At 47.3% G+C, this 18327-nt stretch overlaps 3 protein-coding genes across 3 annotated transcripts; 1 reads left to right on the plus strand and 2 right to left on the minus strand.

Annotated features, from left to right (window-relative positions):
- Positions 1-6522: 6522 nt before the first annotated feature.
- ycbX (Uncharacterized protein) lies at positions 6523-7892 on the minus strand (the record flags this gene model as incomplete). Its single annotated transcript, XM_031146507.1, has 3 exons — positions 6523-6939; positions 6990-7843; positions 7865-7892. 3 exons carry the CDS (start codon positions 7890-7892, stop codon positions 6523-6525), a joined length of 1299 nt encoding a protein of 432 aa, XP_031008298.1.
- Positions 7893-10126: 2234 nt separating this feature from the next.
- uapC (Purine permease) lies at positions 10127-12063 on the minus strand (the record flags this gene model as incomplete). Its single annotated transcript, XM_031146508.1, has 3 exons — positions 10127-11031; positions 11088-11849; positions 11907-12063. 3 exons carry the CDS (start codon positions 12061-12063, stop codon positions 10127-10129), a joined length of 1824 nt encoding a protein of 607 aa, XP_031008299.1.
- Positions 12064-16076: 4013 nt separating this feature from the next.
- OLE1_0 (Acyl-CoA desaturase) lies at positions 16077-17499 on the plus strand (the record flags this gene model as incomplete). Its single annotated transcript, XM_031146509.1, has 2 exons — positions 16077-16305; positions 16364-17499. 2 exons carry the CDS (start codon positions 16077-16079, stop codon positions 17497-17499), a joined length of 1365 nt encoding a protein of 454 aa, XP_031008300.1.
- Between the last annotated feature and the right edge of the window lie 828 nt (positions 17500-18327).

Raw genomic sequence — 18327 nt, forward strand, 5'->3', positions numbered from 1 at the left:
AAGTACCGTGCTTATAATTCGTATTTATAGGCAGGTTCTTACAAAACTACTATAGGTTCGGAGACGAAGTGTTCACTCTATAACCAGCCAACGTTTCGCTTCAAGACAACATCAAGACACTAGATGGAAGATGGAATGGGCCGGGCTAACGAGACAATGTCTGACAGCTCGCCATGCATGCATCATAAATGCGCCGTTCGATGCATGCTGGAGGAAAAAGAAATCAGCACTCACTGCAGGTCCAGCCAATACGACTGAGTACCTTTGAATCCGTCGTGCTGCAGCAAGAAATAGGCTTTCACATCAGGGAGCAAAAAGCAGTTAGAGGCGTTCCCAGAATGCAGGCTTGATCCAGACTTGCGGGGTTTATTATTCCATAGAACGCGGAATATAGAAGTAGGCTTCTCCCATACTGTACGAATCGCAGCACCCTGTTGGCGGGTTGGCTAGGGTCCCAGCGTGATCGACCTGGGGACAGGGACGGGTTGGCTGGATGCATCCTACGAAGACAGACCAGACCGAGTGGACGGAGACATGAAAGGATCCAGATGAGGCATTCCTCGATATTGGCCAGGCCAGGACAAAAAGCCGCAACAACTTCCGCCCCGCAAGGGTCTATTGACCGAGAATTACCCTGTATTTATTATCAGAGATGATATCCTGGCAGTTTCCGAGTCTTCACTTCGATGGGCAGGCAGGTACGCGGCTAAAGGAGACACTGTATGCGCCGAGGATCAAACAATCGAGGGACCAAACGAATGCACAAATATACCTACAGTACCTACACACCGGCAGATAAGGCGAGCATTCGATATCTTTCCACTGGTGCAGGCTTGGAAGATGCCGATACTGCGCGCTGCGAGAGTTGAAGAAAGGGTCGGAGGACTATCCTGATGCAGTAGAGAAGGACGACCACAAACAGTATAGGTGGGGGTTTAAGATCTACGGAGTAGTGAAGGCGAGTACAGACAAACCTTAAATCTTAAAGTACCTATCACTGATCCAGTATCCTTTCTGCCTAAACATTACAACCGCACAGTACAGTGATGTTAGATTACAATTTACGGTAATCATATCTGGAATCTTGCGATGGCGGGTCCTTGCCAAAACCCAGGATTCCGGGTCGGAATCTTGTCGATCGCTGCCCCCTACAGATTAGCACGGCTCTTTTGACAAATATGGCCAGACTTCGAATGGTCTGTGAGGCTTTGTAAGCACAACACACCTGGGAATATGACTGATTCTATACTCCTGTTGCATACAAATCGTGGAGGAACAAAGGCTTCCACATCCGTATTGTATTTGGGCGTATATAAACTTCTCGGATTTATTCTCAAACTTCGAAATTATGTCCACGGCACCCTTTCCCTATTCGCTCAGAAGCCTCGTAACCTTCCTCAGAATCCCCGGAACCTTGGCGACAGATATTCAGATGTCTATCACTATTCTACTACTCTGCAAGCTCATGAATAGCACTGCAAATCCATGCTGTCCGGCTCCCGCACACAAGCTGCTGTTCCACAAGCTTTCGTCTTCCCAGATATCCTCCAGTAAGCCTTCCGAATGAACTAGCTAGGTTTCACCAGACAATTCTATGATATCAAAATGGTACTATAGCTTTGCAAACTGCAGCTACTCGAAATATTGCGCTTAAAGCCTGTCTTATTGCATCTGTTGACGCGCCACGAGTGGTCCCTACACAAACAAGCCAACGATTATACCGTTCCTCAAGCCACAGGTTACACGTCAATACAATGAGCTGAGCCAAAAGCTCTAGAATGCTCAAATCTCGACACCGCCCTTCCTATCTTGGCAGTCGGCATAATTCATGATCCCGCTTTGAGTAGAAATCAATTTCATATTACGTGGCTACTGCATGTCTGTCTATCATTTTGTGTTGTTTAATGTCCTTTCTTACATGGTTTCTTCTGCATCGATCTCGGCTTCTTCCAGAGGGTTACTCTGAGCCCCTCCATAAATCCCTCTTCAAGCATGCAGGCTTATGGTCTAAAGCATTCCCCACCATGCAAGTATGCAGTTGATATCTCTATGCCGTACGCCACTTCGAATGACTTTGAATGCTTCTAATGACTAGAGTCACAATTGGTATTCAGCCTAAATGCGAGTGCTCTTACCCGTTTCTCTGTCTCTCAGTCCTACTTGTAAAGATCTTTACTTTATTGGCCATACTTGTACAGTACAGTTGCTTACGGAATCTATGACCTGTTTCCCACATACGCATTGGGTAACTTTAAGCGTGGGGAGAACGCCGATTCAGCGGACCGGGCCACCTCCCATGCGATCTCATCACACAGGCTTTTTGTCCTAAAAACTTCCATTCCGTCTGTCATATCTAGATCAGGGAAGTCTCAAGTCAGAAGTACTGACTAAACCACTTGTCATTCCTAGGCAAGTATTTGTTTCGTCTACCGATAGGGCTGAAGCTGTAACGAGCAAGCACGACTCTCCTTGCTTACAGAAAACCCATCTACAGAAGCCTACTGTAACTTGATTATCTGTTTCCTGCGGTTGGTGCGCTTATATTTGCCACTTTGCGAATAACCCAAACGGCACGTGCTTCTTCCTTTCAATGATCTGCGGGGCATATACCTTCTGCAGGTGATTATTGCGAAGGAGACCCATTTCCAAGAAGAGCAGGCTTTTGTTAAGTTGGAGATTATACTCATTGGAAAGGAACTGTGGCCCATACCCCTTGCAGTAATCTCTCGAAGTTTCAATAACACATTTTTGCGAATACCCCCATACCCCTCTCAAAACTGCCAAGCTTAACTCTACAACATGAAAAACTAAATGACATCCCTTTTTTCCTAGAGCTGCAAGAAATTTCGGCGGATAGTAACGGCATGGCTATTCACATATATGTATGCCATTTTTAGACAAGTATTGACGTATGGTATGGGGACAACAAAAGCGGTGAATCCTTGCGAGGGTACTGACTATCAACATCGTTGCCGGTATAAGTATAGATCAACTCAGGGCAAGACATCACCTCGGAACTCGGTTTTCAAACTTGACAGCTGATTTCTAGTTACCTGCTTCGGACCATGTGATACCACACCAGGTGCAAATTACTTTTCTTATGGTCTGCATTCTCTCTTACCAAGAAAACGTGGCCAAGTTAGAAAACTTAATAGTTGGTAGACTTGAGAACTGAAGACTTTCTCACGTGAGGGGCATAGGAAAGAGAGGCTTTTGTTGCGCTGACATTTGACTGTAACCTCTTCAAGAGATCAAGTTAAGAATGGTCTCCTCAATTTTATCTCAACCCCTTTGATTTATTTATTTTTCTTGAATATTACGCCTATAAAGACGCACCGCCGTATATGTGATGAGCCAATTATATGACTCTTGTTGTATGAAAGGTGGGACAAGGCGCAGGCAGAAGGATCGAAATTGATGTCGAGGTTGAGGTCGGGAATTTCATTTGGCCATGGCTGACTGCCAGCATCGCCGTCCCACAATGTCACCAGATTGACGTTTAAGTATTTTATATACCTCGTACCAGTCACAGTCAGACTCTGTTCAATTACAGCAGAGTCAATGTAGCTATTGAAATAAATTCATTAATAACCCCAACATTTAAGCAATCGTCTCTGTACTTTCTCTTCTAACTATCAATAAGTTTGGACTCATTTTGCTACTTTCAGTCATGATCATCTGAAGACCCTCGTGTTACCGTTCTGTTGATACAATTCCATACAGACGCTCACTACCTACTTTACCAAGACTAATAACAGTCCCTCATACCAACCCTTGCAAAAACACCCAAAGCACAACAGAAGGCAATTGCCGCGACAGCGGGCGTTGCCTAGCTCAATCTAATGATTCGGAGAAGGGCCAGATTCGCAGCAACTCCTCCCTGCTCTTCCCACCCGCCAAATCCCCCAAGTAGTATTCAAACAGAGCCTTGTCCTGCGCCTGTTTCTCGTCAGAATCCATCGCTGGCGCTATCCAACCTTCCGAATCCGTATCCAAATACTCCAAAGCAAATTCCCGCACTCGATGCAACTCTTCGAATTCTTCGAATAAAATTCCATGTGCACTGATCTCATTGGGAGTAAAAGAGAATGGACAGGTTCTTGGCAGCTTGAGTCCCTCTCACGATTGGGAGATTTCGATGAGGCAGGCTCGGAGAGGCTGAACGCCTTCTTCGAAAACTTCTCCGCAGCGAATGAAAAGCTCTCGAAATACGCGCGGAACGTTCATGGCATTGTAAGCGTTGCGGTTCTTGAGGTAGGTGCTAGTCGCGTACGCTTTGGCCCTCGAAGCTTGTTTGAATTTTTACGTGGCCAGTTCTTTGTCGTCTTCGTCCACTGCTTCAAAGTCGCTGGGGAGTTAAGGGTGGACGAAACCTTTGATATAGTCATCAGGAGATTTGAGGAATACAGGCCAACGAGCGTGTAGAAAGAACGATGACTCTGAGATTGACTGTCAATCGATTTAAGAAACGATCTTTGAAGGTTCTGTTTCCGATACAAAGATGCTGCCTATGTGAAGATCTATATGCTAGAGGGTGGGTCGAGAATCCTGTTCGGGTGAAAGGTAGGATTCAAGTCTGTCTATGAGATCTGCAGCTTTCTGAAGCAAAGCTATATCCTCTTGGACAATTGGCTTTCCTGAACAGATTTAGTATCCGCAATGCAACAGATCAATAGATCTTACACACCGCGACATGTTATCGAGAGACTCCTTGTTGTCCCTGATTGAGAGTATAGTTCTCGTCGGCGTATTATCTTGAGCAGCTTAGAAGCGACCGGGCTCTGTCTTGAGATGAGGAGCATCACCGAAGAAGAGGATGTGATGGAGTTGGGAGCCTCGAGAGGAACCCTTGCGCCGCTCGCTTATGTCGTAAAATCAAACCCTCGCTTAGCCAGGGGTTGATATTGCGAGCTTAGGGGGTCGTTGGGGCGGCTCTTGCGAACAGGAATCCAGAAACGGTCTCCCACGAACCCTCATTACCTCTTCCAATTTAGTCAACTACAGGTTATAGCCGAGGTGTCCAAACGACTCACCTCCTTGAACTCACTTGCTCAGGTCGGCTCACCTACAGCTCAGGCTATAACAGCATGAGCTCAGATGCCGTCCAAAGATGGAAATAGAAACTGCTCATTTATGTCGAGATTTCGATATCGAACTATCTGCTTTCTGGGGATGGTTACTCATTCACTCGCTCCACTTTAACAAAGCGGAGAGTGTAGCAAAAGACACACTGATATACACATATATACACATATATACACACTGATATACACACCTCGCTCTCTGCGTGACTTCAAGATATATCAGTATTCCAAATATTATCCCATTGCCCCCATACCATCAAAGATAAGTCAATCAAGCCTACGTCTACCCCACTTCCCGCCCTCCCCCCCCCCCAAAATCCCAAACAAACCATTCGATCAAGAGTTAGCAAGTAATATTCACATGACTCAAAACCTCCTACCTACCTATCTCAACAACCTAGTCAAACCCCACCCAGCAGAGACCTCCTATAAAACACCCTACCACAATCCTCCTTAAAACTCGAGACCTTACCTTCTTTCTTCTTCTACTACTTCCACGAAGGGAAGTGGAGTAGAGAAGGCTGCTAATAGTAAACCGCTAAGACAAGAAACAGGAGTGGATAAATAGATACAATACAATACAATACAAACAACACCAACCCGACCTCAGCACACACACACACACACAAATAGACCCCTTCCTTCCCTCTAATCGCCCCATGAAGAGCCACCCACACACACGACTTTATTCCCACGTATTTCATCCCCCCTTCTAACATAATCTGCAAACACATACATACAAGAGCCGTACTCGACCAACCTGACCTGATTTTGAAAAAGAAAAAAAAGAAAAAGGAATGTTACAGTAAGAGCCCCCGGGATAGACGTGGTAGTTAGTAAATGGGAAGAAAGGTGTAAATAAAGAATAGGAGAATAGGGAGGTAGGGTTATAGAAAAAGTGCTACAGTATCAACCCTCTCTCTCCCTCTCCCTCTCTCTTCCCTGTAAAAGCAAAGCAATGAAACTTACTTAACTACGTAGAATTCACCAGTAAGTGCCTCCTCAGTTCACGCAGATACCCTTTTAAAAGACTCTCAGAAGTTGTCAAAAAACAGCAATGCATGTTTATATTGCCTGCTATGCTATGCTGCAACTACCCACATTCTACTAAACGCCAACCCAGTGAGACAAAAGAAGGAGAAGAAGCTTCATACTGCATGCGCATAAGCATTGCCAGAAAAAAAAAAAAAAATTGAAAAAAGGAGCCCGTCATTCTTATTACAACTTTTTCTAGGTGTCTTCTTTGCCCTGCCCGTAGCCCATTTCATGCAACGCAATGACAAGATACGTAAAGAAAAAAATGTAACCTAGTACGTAGGGGGGTATCCTCATTCACATATACCGTTTCGCCTAATGTGCTGTTCCTGCACCTGAGTGCATGCGCTGCAATAACCATCAATCAATGAATCCGTGTCCTCAACGCCACCAAGTTGAACGCTCATTGGTGAATGTAGTGATGCTCTCCGGTCTCCAAAACCGTGACCTCGTCTCCAACCCTCAGCGCGCTCTCTACTGAAATAGGAACCATTTGCATGCCTAAGCATCCAACGTTAGGTCCCGCTCCCTCATCGATTGACCTGAAACTCCTTAACGTTCTATCGGGCTCGCTAGGGTGTCGTTCTCCTGTGACTTGGTCTACGTTTGGCATCTTGCAACGGGCGGTGCGGGCGGAGACATCGTATTCGTAGTAGCCGATTTTGATCCGGCGCCAGGTGTCTTCGAGGTAGGCGTCGGGGCCAGTGATGATCAGGTTGGCACGGAAGCGCGCAGCTGAGAGACGGGGAGCACCTTTGACGGCGGGCATTTGGCGCTCTACGTCGCGAACGCTTGCCAAGTTGATGAGGTGGAGTGGATACTAGGGGTGTTAGCAGGATTCTTGAGAACAGGGGAGTGGGGTGAACATACAGCATCTTGGAATCCAGTCACTGGCTGGTATCCCAGCTCAGACTTCTTAGGCGCATTCCGGTGTACTTCCCGTAACTTTGCGTTGTCGATTCTGAACAAGCCCAATTTGTTGCTAATACCCAAATAATATCTGAGCTCCTCGGGAATGTCAATCTCCAAGTTCAGGGCGCTGACCGTTTCCTTCCAGATAGTCATGTTCTCGTACGAGTAGCCTGCCTTCTCAATCTGGACAGGGGAAGGGTCGAATGGCACTCTGAAATGCTTCTCTGGCACCTTTCCCATGACTGAAGCACCCCACTTGGCCACAGTACCTCTCCAACCCGGCTCCTGGTATGGGAAACTCATAATGACCACACCTCCACTCTCAACGTCGTCCCCATGGGGAGTATAGGTATCCACGCTCTGATCCGGAACCCACATCTCAGTTCTCACCCGTGCCAACAAAGGGTACTGTCGCTGCGTGATGAACGACCACTTGTGTGCAGCCTTCTCTTTATCCGGGGTATTTGAAGTGACGGGGACGGGGCTCTTCAATTGAGCAAACGTAAATTGGCGGTCGTATTCCATTCCCGTTGAGATCACCGCCCCCCTATTCAGCTCCACACCTTTGCAGCTTTTCACCGGGTAGATCCACAAGCTTTTCAACCTCCACCACTCTGCAGACGTCTCCTCAGTGCTCGGGGGTCGTCCTTCAGAGAACTTCTTGTCGAACTCATTGAGTAGATTGCTCTCGATTTTCAGGCCAAGTTTCCGACATCCCTTGGGTTCCTCCGCACGGAGCTTCGCTTGCTCGTTTTCATAGATTATGAGGGCGATTATTGGAGGTATGCAGATGGCCAGAATTGTGAGTATGTCTATTAGGTATTAGCAGAGACCAGGGCAAGGGGGGTGGTAGACGTGCATGTTGTAGTAGAAATTTTTGTGATTTGGTCCAGCAATTGCTCAGAGTAGCTTTCGTAATAGTCCTCGAGGAGCTCGCGGTAGGGTTCGATCAAGGCAGACATGATGCGTGAAGAGGGAAGAAAAGGCACTGGATGTGCTGTCTATGTGCTGCAAGAGGGAAAAACAGTCAGCGCCGGTTCTCTTGTGTGGACGTTGTTGGGTGAATAGGAGAAGATGTGAGTAGGCGAATAGGAGTGGGGATTTTTACCAAACAATGTACATGAAGTGGATGTTAAAGAGTGACGAAGAAGAGAATTAAAAAGGGATTAGAGGGAAGAACGAAAATGCACGTGTGACGTTGCTGGTTCTTGCGTAGGTTTGATGTCGAAAGTAAAAGGAAGGAAGGAAGTGGAGGGAGGAGCACGGATTGGGATCGAGAGGGATGTTCAGGGCAGTAGTACTGTTACAGTGAATACTTTGCGGCAGTAGCAGAGCCAAGCCCAAAGCGCGCAGGCGTCTCTTTGATGGGGCCACCACGGGACGGACAAAGCGAAGGAACCGCGAATGAAAGAAGAAAGAGGGTCGAGATGATGGGGGTTTATTTAACTCTATTTCTTATTGTGCGGCAGAAAGGAGAAAGGGGGATGGAATGTGATTGATTGAGTGATTGATTGTACAGTATCGTATTATGATATGTAGATATAATTGTTTACAGGCTTGTATTTGCTTGTTTGACAGTAAGTGCGAGTAAGTTTCAGTGTCACGAATCTTAATCCTCACCCTCACCCTCACCCTCACCTTCACCTTCAAGACCCCCGCCGCCGCATACGATGTGCAGCCATGGCATCGCATTTTAGGGGTCCTCACATCAAGGGGAGGGACCCTTGGACCCTGGAATCGATGCTGGGGTTGTTTGGTACCAATAACCTCTCTTTTCCTCTCTCCACTCCTCCTCTCGCCACTCACGGCGCGCCCCGGTGGCCTTACCCTCACTGGATTTATTCCTCACTCCTCAGCGCATCCACCCAGTAGTGAAGTCCACGCCCACGCACGCCAGTCTTCGGTGGTCTTCACCTCCGTAAGGTACTGTGGCGCAGTGCAGTGCAGTCCTGCCTGCTCGAGAGTCTAGACCTCATCGAGTGCTCTTGCCTGTCTGCACGGAGAAATGGGATGTCCTATTCTCCGTTTGCTCTTCTTGGAGAGGGAAATAATCATAATGTGTTAACAATTCTTGGCATGATGACCTAGTACGTTGAGACTATTACGGTATCGAGATCAAGACGCGTGGCTCCCCTCAGCTCAGGCTCGCTCGTATGTACATGCAAGAGAGAAAGGGGGAGGGCAGCGGTGGTGGAAGAAGAGAGGGAATGGTGGCCACGTCTTTTGCCGATGGTAGAGACATGCGCTCAGATCTTGGTCCAGATCTATGATGATGTGAGTCTGCGCCCAAGAGCGTCATACTTTCGTGCCATTTCCGCATATCGCATATCGCATATCGCATGATTTGCATGCATCCAATGATCCAAGAAGTTCAAGTTCCAACAAGATCAAGTTCCAACAACTTCAAGTCATAACAAGTTCAAGGCTCAAGGCAAGGGCAAGGGCAAGGGCAAGAGCAAGTTTCGGGTGAGAAGCGAAGCCCTCCTTCCCTGCCAAGCTCAAAGACTTTCTAGCTTCGCAGCTCCGGAGATTGCACCGTCTCCCCGTTTGCAATCGGGACGAAGAAATACTGTAATGCCGGGCGTCTCTTCTAATTATACTGTACGACGCTTACGGTAAGTACGTCAAGCCACACTGTTATCTGATTCGACGCTTCCGTGTCCCCGGCATGCCGATAGCTGCAATACATCGGCTTGGCATGCCTTTGCCTTTGAGCCCACACCCACCACCCAACTTTCCGAGCCCGAGTAGCTGTTTACAAGAACCCTGCCTTACACTACATTACATAAGACTCTATTTTTATTCCTCTTTGGGATTTTGATAGGCTGATTGATTCCTTCAGACTTTCGCTTGTTTCAGGGGAGTCTCTGATCGCATCTGAATCATCTAACCTAAATATCAACGTGACTTTGACTATTCAATTTGCACACAACGTCTGCCTTCGTATAGAACTATTCGCACCAGAGAATTGCATCAAAAGATTCTAGCCATGTCATGATATATTCTTGCTACGTATATACAGCTTCTTGAAAATATATACCCCAAACTCCGCCCCCTTTTGTATTTCCATATCTACAAATATTTCATAAATCTCTTTAATTCTTCGACTCCCCGGCGGCAGTTCTTCCACTATCGGGCCTTGTTGAAGGTCCACTGTGAGTCTCAACTCCCTTTCCAGCATATCTATTCTCAATCTCGTCCCTTTCAACCAAATCACCCGCCAAGCTCTCAGTCTCCTCCGCCTCGTCCTCCTCGGAGAGAATCAAGTTCAAGATGACAGCTATGAAAGCCGTGACCGCGAATCCAGTCTCCAGCACCAACACAATAGCATCCAAGAACCCAGCCTTAGCCTTGTTATCCCCTGTATAGGTGAATACGTAAGTGAACCAATCCGGCACCAAGATGGCCCCGAAACCCAAGGACATAGCAGCCGTGAGGATGAAACGTGTTCGTCGAGTGAACGGCACGGTCGATATGATACGGATACCGGAAACAGCCACACTAGCAAAGAGGAAAGTCGTCATGCCTCCCAATACGGATGCTGGGATCGCTGTCAGTGCAGCCGCGAATTTGGAGAAGACGCCCATGACTACCAGGAAGAAACAAGCAGCGTAGCCAGCCTTGCGGTTTGCGCAGCGAGTGAGAGCTATCACCCCGTTATTCTGTGCGAATGTCGACATGGGTGTGATCGTGCAAAGTCCGGCGAGCATCCCGTTCAGACCATCAGCGAGGACACCGCCTTGGATGCGTGAGTCGAAGAGCTTTCCGTCGACTTGCAATCTTGAGACATCGCACGTCGCGGTGATATCGCCGATAGCCTCCATCATCAAGATGAGATATACTGCTAGCATAGGCAAGATGAGAGGGCCGTAAACCGAGAGCGGGAACGTGTGGACCCAAATAAAAGAGGCGACTGGCGCAGCATCGATAGAGGACTTGTCAAAATAGCCAGTTGCAGCTGCGATGATACACCCGACAAGAAGTCCAAGCACAACGCTCACTGAACATCGTTAGTATGTGTTCCTGCTTCTCACACAGTGGGCTAGCTAAACTTACAAGACTTCATAATAGGCGACCCAAACCTCTCACAGATGATAATCGTAACGAAAACCGAAAATCCAAGACCGATAAACTCAGCACTCCCCCAAGGCAACGCATGCGCCCCAGTATTCGACGGACAGAGCATATAATCACCACTCGTCGGGCGCCCCAAACAGCTCCCGCTCCCACCAGCCCAGCCTTCCAGCGCAGTCTGGATCAAAGAGACACCAATCAGCGTCACCGTAGGCCCAGTGACAATCGGCGGGAACAGTTTCTTGAGCAGCGAAGGAGTCATAAACGAAAGTCCAATTTCCAACAGCGCGCACAGCGACGCCGTCCCGAGGATCGCACCGTAGCCTTCTGGGCAGGGGAGCGGCGTGCCGTCTGCTGCCGAAGGACACTTGCCATTCTTGTACATCTGACTCAGTCCCTTAGTCGCGACGGGGATGATAGCAAACGAAGTTCCGACCACGGAGATTAAGCCGGTGCCGATGTAGTAGGGCGTCTTGTAGATGTGGAATCTCGTGATCTGCACCGCGGACAAGATACCGCACACGACCAGCGAGGTCGAGACGAGGTACTGCGTGATATCTGTGTCGAAGGCGGCAGCGGAGGCGATGATTATCGGTGGTGTGATGACTCCTGCTAGCATAGCGAGTGCATGTTGGAATCCCAAGAGGAGCGATAGAAATACTGGCATGGAATCCTGAAGCCCGAAGAAAGGCGCTCTGCGCTTAGACTTTTTGATAAAAGGCAAGTTCGGTTTGAAGAGGAAAGCTAAAGTCCAATTTTAGCTATGCCCTCCTTGTCAGTTTCCGCGAGGCAGTCAGTTACCATAGTCATATGTCCCAATCAAGCCTTGCTTTGTTGTAAAAGCCCTGACGATATGCTGAACTTGTTCTCCAAACGACCGCTTTGGCGAGCTCTCGGAATTCGAAGCCGTGATCTGATCAGGAAGATCCTGTGGTCCATCATCGATAGTTACAGCCATATTATCCGTATTGAAGAGAAGCACCTGTGAGGTTTATATGGAACCTAATTGTCGAGATGGTGATGATGCTGTGCTGTAACAACCAAGTCAACTCAATGCAAACCGTCACCGATATCAATCCTAACAAAACAATCCAGCAAAGAACGAGCGTACAAACAAACAGCTATATACAACCCCCCCCTCTTGGCACGAACCACTCTAGACCCAATCCCAGACCCCCCAAGACGCGCTGGAATGATAGATAAACAAAAAATTAATAAAATCACCACACACCGGAAGAGAAGAAGAAGAAATTTAAGCTTCGTCCACGAGATCGGAGAACAACAACCCCGGACGTCCTCTCGGCTGGCCCCGCCCTACAGTGCAAGTGCAAGTGCGCCGAATCAGCACACAGCAAAAAAAGAGAGAACACGCCGCTATGATTCAAGCGGCTCGATTTTCTCGTCGCTGCTTCCGATGGTGAGGCTTCCCGAATCCCAATCATGCGGTCGCGCGAGCCTTATCTATCTTGGGGGGCCGCGGGACGGCGAGGCTGTGGGCTGGATTTGGACTCTGGTGGGGGTTTGGGGGGAGACCGGCACATTCCGATTTGTAGGTCTTGAACGTTGCCGGAAGGGCTGACTTTGGTGGAGAGAGAGAGATTTGATTTGATATCTTTTGAATGGAGATCTTTGATAAAGACATCGTTAAATTACTCTTCCAATGGCATAACTCAGAAGTGTGGATCTATCTAGGTTTTCTTGCTAAATTGGCTCGGCGGGGGTTTGTTGTCACGAGATCTGAAGTGGGGAAGGGAGATATTTTGGCTCTGAGAGTTTAGAGAGTATAGAGCCGACCATGCCTGAGAGTTTTGGGGATTCGTCTTGTCTTTAGTCATATTGAGTTCTTCTTCGTGACAGGCTGATAAACTTCAACAGTGTCTCGAACGCGCTGCTTGAAATTGACAAGTTTTCCCGCGGACCATCAAAACTCTGCAATGCCCTTAACGCTTTGGAAGTTGTCCCTAGTCTCTCGAGCCTAGTTCCATGGAACGATTCCTTATAGCTCATACCACAATAACTGGAATGTAGAAAATTTCGTCTTTGATGAGGATTTGAGAGCTTCTCAAACACCACTCGAAGCACCCTGCCCAGTCAAACAAGATAAACGTCAACGACCGGGCACGAGCTTTATACGGCCTTGGTGTTTCCCCCGTACCCCCTCTAATTTGAAAGACTTCAGTATATCATATAACAGAAATGAAAAGGACATCATACCTTTGTAGCAAAACTTGCAAGGCAACAAAAGTTGATCCACGCATTGAGCCAAGGGGCCTGCGAATGGACTTCCTCTCTATATAGCCCAAAATCCATTGTAGAAATAAGTTCCTCCGGTGCGATTCATGTTCTTAGACTCCCATGACAGACGTCTCTCTTTCATACTTTTGAGCCTTCTCTATTGCACTTCGGGACCGTTCAAACCCAAGCGCTACAGCGGTAGTCATATCTTGCAAAGACATGCTAGAACCCAGTTGCTTGAATGGCTTGGTCGCATTGCTTGTATCGGACCTCGCACCAAGACTTTTCAATGCTATCTGGAAAAGATTGAGCTCCCTGTATGCCAAACCGGCAAGCTCGGTCATGCTGAAATAATGGTCATGGTAATTCTGGATATCACCCTGTTGCTGGGTTAAAGCCACTTAAGCCTTCTTCCAGAACTGATTCGATTCCATTCAAAAACCGAGTATAATATCAAATTGGCGTTTGATTTTCTCCCTGGCCGATATATTTGAAATTCTTCTCTGTAGCTACTTGCTAACCTTCCAAGTAAGGCGATATATTTGTCCGTAACAAGGGTTGAAGGATCAGCTCCTTCGTGGAGGAAAGGGGTAGATGTTTTAGCTGTAGGCTGTAGGTGTGATATATTCATGAAGAGCTCCAGTTGCTACGTAATCTTTGTGCTGAATCAAATGGCTTGGGTTTTAGGAAGGCATGTAAGGGCATTCCTATGGAGTGGAAACTGTATTCGGTTCACAACGTTGGAACAAATTCCATCTTCATCTTCATCTTCGTCGTGCCCTTTGTCGTCACTGAATAGCGACCCATGTTCCCATTGTCAATTCGATCCTGCCATCTTCGGGAATTGTCAACCTTGTTCAAAGACCTCGTCAAGGTTCGCTTCTCGTCTTCGTTTTTCGTGTATTGTGTGTATTGGACACGACTGACGTAATGGGTTATTGTGGATGTGAAGGGTGTAGACGGTGAGTATATTGTACCGGGAGTGAGATTGTATATGGAGGGACGGTAGATACTGTGCTAGATGCGGACGCTGTGAGTACGAAAAACTCAGATTTTGTAGAAACTGCGATGCTTGTTGTAAATACAAATGCTTTGAAAGACGTAAAGATCGGAGGGGTGGTAGAGAATGGTGACAGAACGCTTTTCGGGATGGATAGATCCCTATAGCTATAGTGATCCTATATAGTAGTTGTAAATGAAACCTGTGTCTGGTAATTTTCAGGTTGTCTTGTGATGAACGTAAAAAGCCATGCACTTTATATTTATTTCGAAAGATCCGCTCGACTTGATACATCTAGAGCGAGTTTTATAGGAAAGAATTATGCAGCTACTTGCTGAAATATTGTATGGAGCTCAGGATTGTACTGTATGATCAGCACTTCTCTCTTTTTATAATTTTTTTTTTTTAAAAACAACCACATTTGTAAAGGAACTTAGAGCCCTTCGTTCAGATCGTTTTGGTGGTTTGTGAATGCAACTGGTGATAATGTCCTAACAAAGCAGCGGTATGCAGGTACCACATGACTAAACATGTGAGCCTCGGACATTGTTGCGTCCTGAGCGTTGAATTGCCACCAGTTCACCCAAAGTGTGGAGAAGCGAGTGGCGTCAATATCGAAGCATCGAACGTTCTACCGGTGTAAGGGCTCGGCACGTGAGGCGCTACCCCCTGACAATCAGATGAGTTTTCTTGTTGGGGCGCTAAGCTGCACAGACGTTTGAGCGGCGCCAAAAATGCCAAAATGCCGACGTATGGCGTTACAAAATACAGGCAAGCATTGTGAGTTCAACGTTTTGAATCTTTTGATTGGGCATCGAGGATGAGGAGAGAACAGCTGTTCTTGTATGAGCTGTGAGAAAGTTAGCAGACAAAAGACGAGACGACGACGACTTCATGCCAAAAGAAGGCTGGGGGATGGGATGGGATAGGCTAAGATTTCCACGTTGGACGATGGACCCTGCATGCACTAAACTCTAAAAATACTATTTTGGCACAGTCTGGATTGCCATCAGGATCATGAAAATAGGAGAGAGAGCGCGCGAACGCTATTAAGAAATACAACAGGGGGGCAGAGAATGGAAAACAAGAAAATCATGAAATTACCCCTTTGCGATTTTACGACGTAAATGATAGAATTATGTGTAATATTTGCATTCCATCCTGTTTGGGCAGAAGCGTTGCATGTGTTCGGCTAGCTTTGTGATTGGCTCCCGACAATCGAAAAGTGTTGAGGAGGGGACCCTTGATTGTTATTCCCCAGCAAATTATCCGCAACACAACTCTACCGTTTTGGTGAATCGCATGTGAACAGGAGAACTGGCTGCCAGTTTATGGTATTCGGCAATGAAAATAATACTTACCTAGGTACTTATTTAATTTCCATGTTACCAGACTGCAACTTCTGGGAAGACACACACGCAGCTCAAATCAGTCAAATCATCCATCATCATTGGGAGAGACGCGAACTAAAGGGGATAACGAAGCGCCCCACGATCCAGGGACGCCCCACTCATTTGCCAGTCGATCAGTTCTTTTACCGTATTACGAATTACGCCACTTCATTTTGTCGCTAGTGCCTCCCGTAAACTTACTAGGGAGGTTCGAAACACCGTGACCGCGGCCTTTTATAATACCTGGACGCTCCCCTCCCACTTCATTCTTCTCACCCCACGACCATTCCTCTTTGCCATCTCAACACCATTGCTCCTCAAACACCTACCCCGCCAGCTCCAAGCATGGCAAAGGCATCTGGGGAGAAGAAGCTCGATCCCAAGAAACCTCACATCACCGACGAACGCATTACCAAGGCCAACTGGTTTAAGCATGTCAACTGGCTCAATGTCACTCTCATTATTGGAGTCCCAATCTACGGCATGATTACTGCATACTACACTCCTCTGCACCTGAAGACTGCCATTTTCGCCTTCGCCTACTACTTCATGACCGGCCTTGGTATTACAGCTGGTATGTCTGCTCCTTGTTCTCGACCGGAATCGATTAATGCTAACCTCCCAATCTGCAGGTTACCACAGACTCTGGGCTCACACTTGTTACTCTGCACGACTTCCATTGAAGATTTTCCTCGCTGCCGTCGGTGCTGGTGCCGTACAAGGCTCAATCCGATGGTGGTCGAGAGATCACCGAGCTCATCACCGATACACCGATACCGACAAGGACCCCTACTCTGTTCGAAAGGGTCTCGTCTACTCGCATATTGGATGGATGATAATGAAGCAGAATCCAAAGCGCATCGGTCGTACCGATATCTCCGATTTGAATGACGACCCCGTCGTTGTCTGGCAACACCGCAACTACATCAAGTGCGTTATATTCATGGGTATGGTCTTCCCTTGTCTTGTTTCTGGACTTGGTTGGGGTGACTGGATGGGTGGATTCATCTACGCTGGTATTCTCCGAATCTTCGTCGTTCAACAGGCCACCTTCTGTGTCAACTCCTTGGCCCATTGGCTCGGCGACCAGCCATTCGATGACCGCAATTCTCCCCGTGATCATGTTATCACTGCTTTCGTCACACTGGGCGAAGGTTACCACAACTTCCACCACGAGTTCCCATCGGACTACCGCAATGCTATCGAATGGTTTCAATATGACCCAACTAAGTGGTCTATCTGGGTCTGGAAGCAATTGGGTCTCGCTTACGACTTGAAGCAATTCAAGCAAAATGAAATCGAAAAGGGCCGTCTCCAGCAAATGCAAAAGAAGCTTGACCAGAAGAGACAGACTCTTGACTGGGGTATTGCTCTCGAGCAATTGCCTATCATCGACTGGGACACTTACCAAACCGAGGCCAAGAACGGCCGTGCACTCGTTGCCGTTGCTGGTGTCGTCCACGATATCACAGATTTCATCAAGGATCACCCAGGTGGAAAGGCTCTCATCACTTCTGGTATCGGCAAGGACGCAACTGCTATTTTCAACGGAGGTGTCTACAACCACTCCAACGCCGCACACAACTTGTTATCTACAATGAGAGTTGGTGTTCTCCGTGGAGGTTGCGAGGTCGAGATCTGGAAGCGGGCTCAACGGGAAAACAAGGACATCTCCTTTGTCAGCGACTCCGCAGGCCAAAAAATCATTCGCGCTGGTAGCCAGGTCACGAGGATAGCAGAGCCCGTAGCATCAGCGGATGCTGCATGATTGTCTCTCGTATCCGTATTGGCTCGAAATGGGTCTCATGAGTCGATGACATGGAATGTCTGGCTGGGGGAAATTTGTTCTTCGTGCTTCGATGCTTCTGAGCGTATACATGGTGGCGTTCAGGTGGGGCATATTCTCTGGTTTTTTCACGTATACAATTCACACGCTCTTTCTGATATATCTTGGTCGTTATTGTGGGCGTCTCGATAGACCAAGGATTGGTGTGATAGATACTAAAGGCCGATGGCTACTAAATGACAAACAAATAAAATAAAAGCATTCAATACCCAACAGCGAAGGACTTTCAATTGTGACTGCAACTTGATACCTCAGATATTAGCGCCTGTGAATTTTAGAACCATGATTTTAGTCATGGCTATTCGAGTAGCTTATGGCTCATACAGCTCAAATGTTCCGTGGAACCGAGCCTTAATAGTGATAGATTAAATGCGGCTCCCTCCGTATACATCGTACCACTAAGAAACATTCCTATTTGATGTCATGCTACCTTGTACTCAGTGCTTACATTCTAGTATTCTACCGTACGTTGTTAACTGAGGTAACCTAATTAAACTACCTAGGTATATACCTAGGTAGGTAAACATCACATGTTTTTCGACTCGCTCCATCCCAACAAAACATGCACCACGTCATGATCCAGGCCACGGGAGTTGCCAACCTCTATGCATGTTATGTTGAACTCAACATTTATGTGAGGCATGTGAAGTGAAGGATTATTCAAGGACTTTTGATAGGGCTGGTTTGAAGGTAAGGTAAGGTAAGGTATGTTATATGACATGTGAATGTGGGGGACTTCGGGGCTTCGAA

The sequence above is a fragment of the Lachnellula hyalina genome (assembly GCF_007821495.1).
Source record: "Lachnellula hyalina strain CBS 185.66 chromosome Unknown contig00017, whole genome shotgun sequence".
NCBI classification, from domain to species: Eukaryota; Fungi; Ascomycota; class Leotiomycetes; order Helotiales; family Lachnaceae; genus Lachnellula; species Lachnellula hyalina.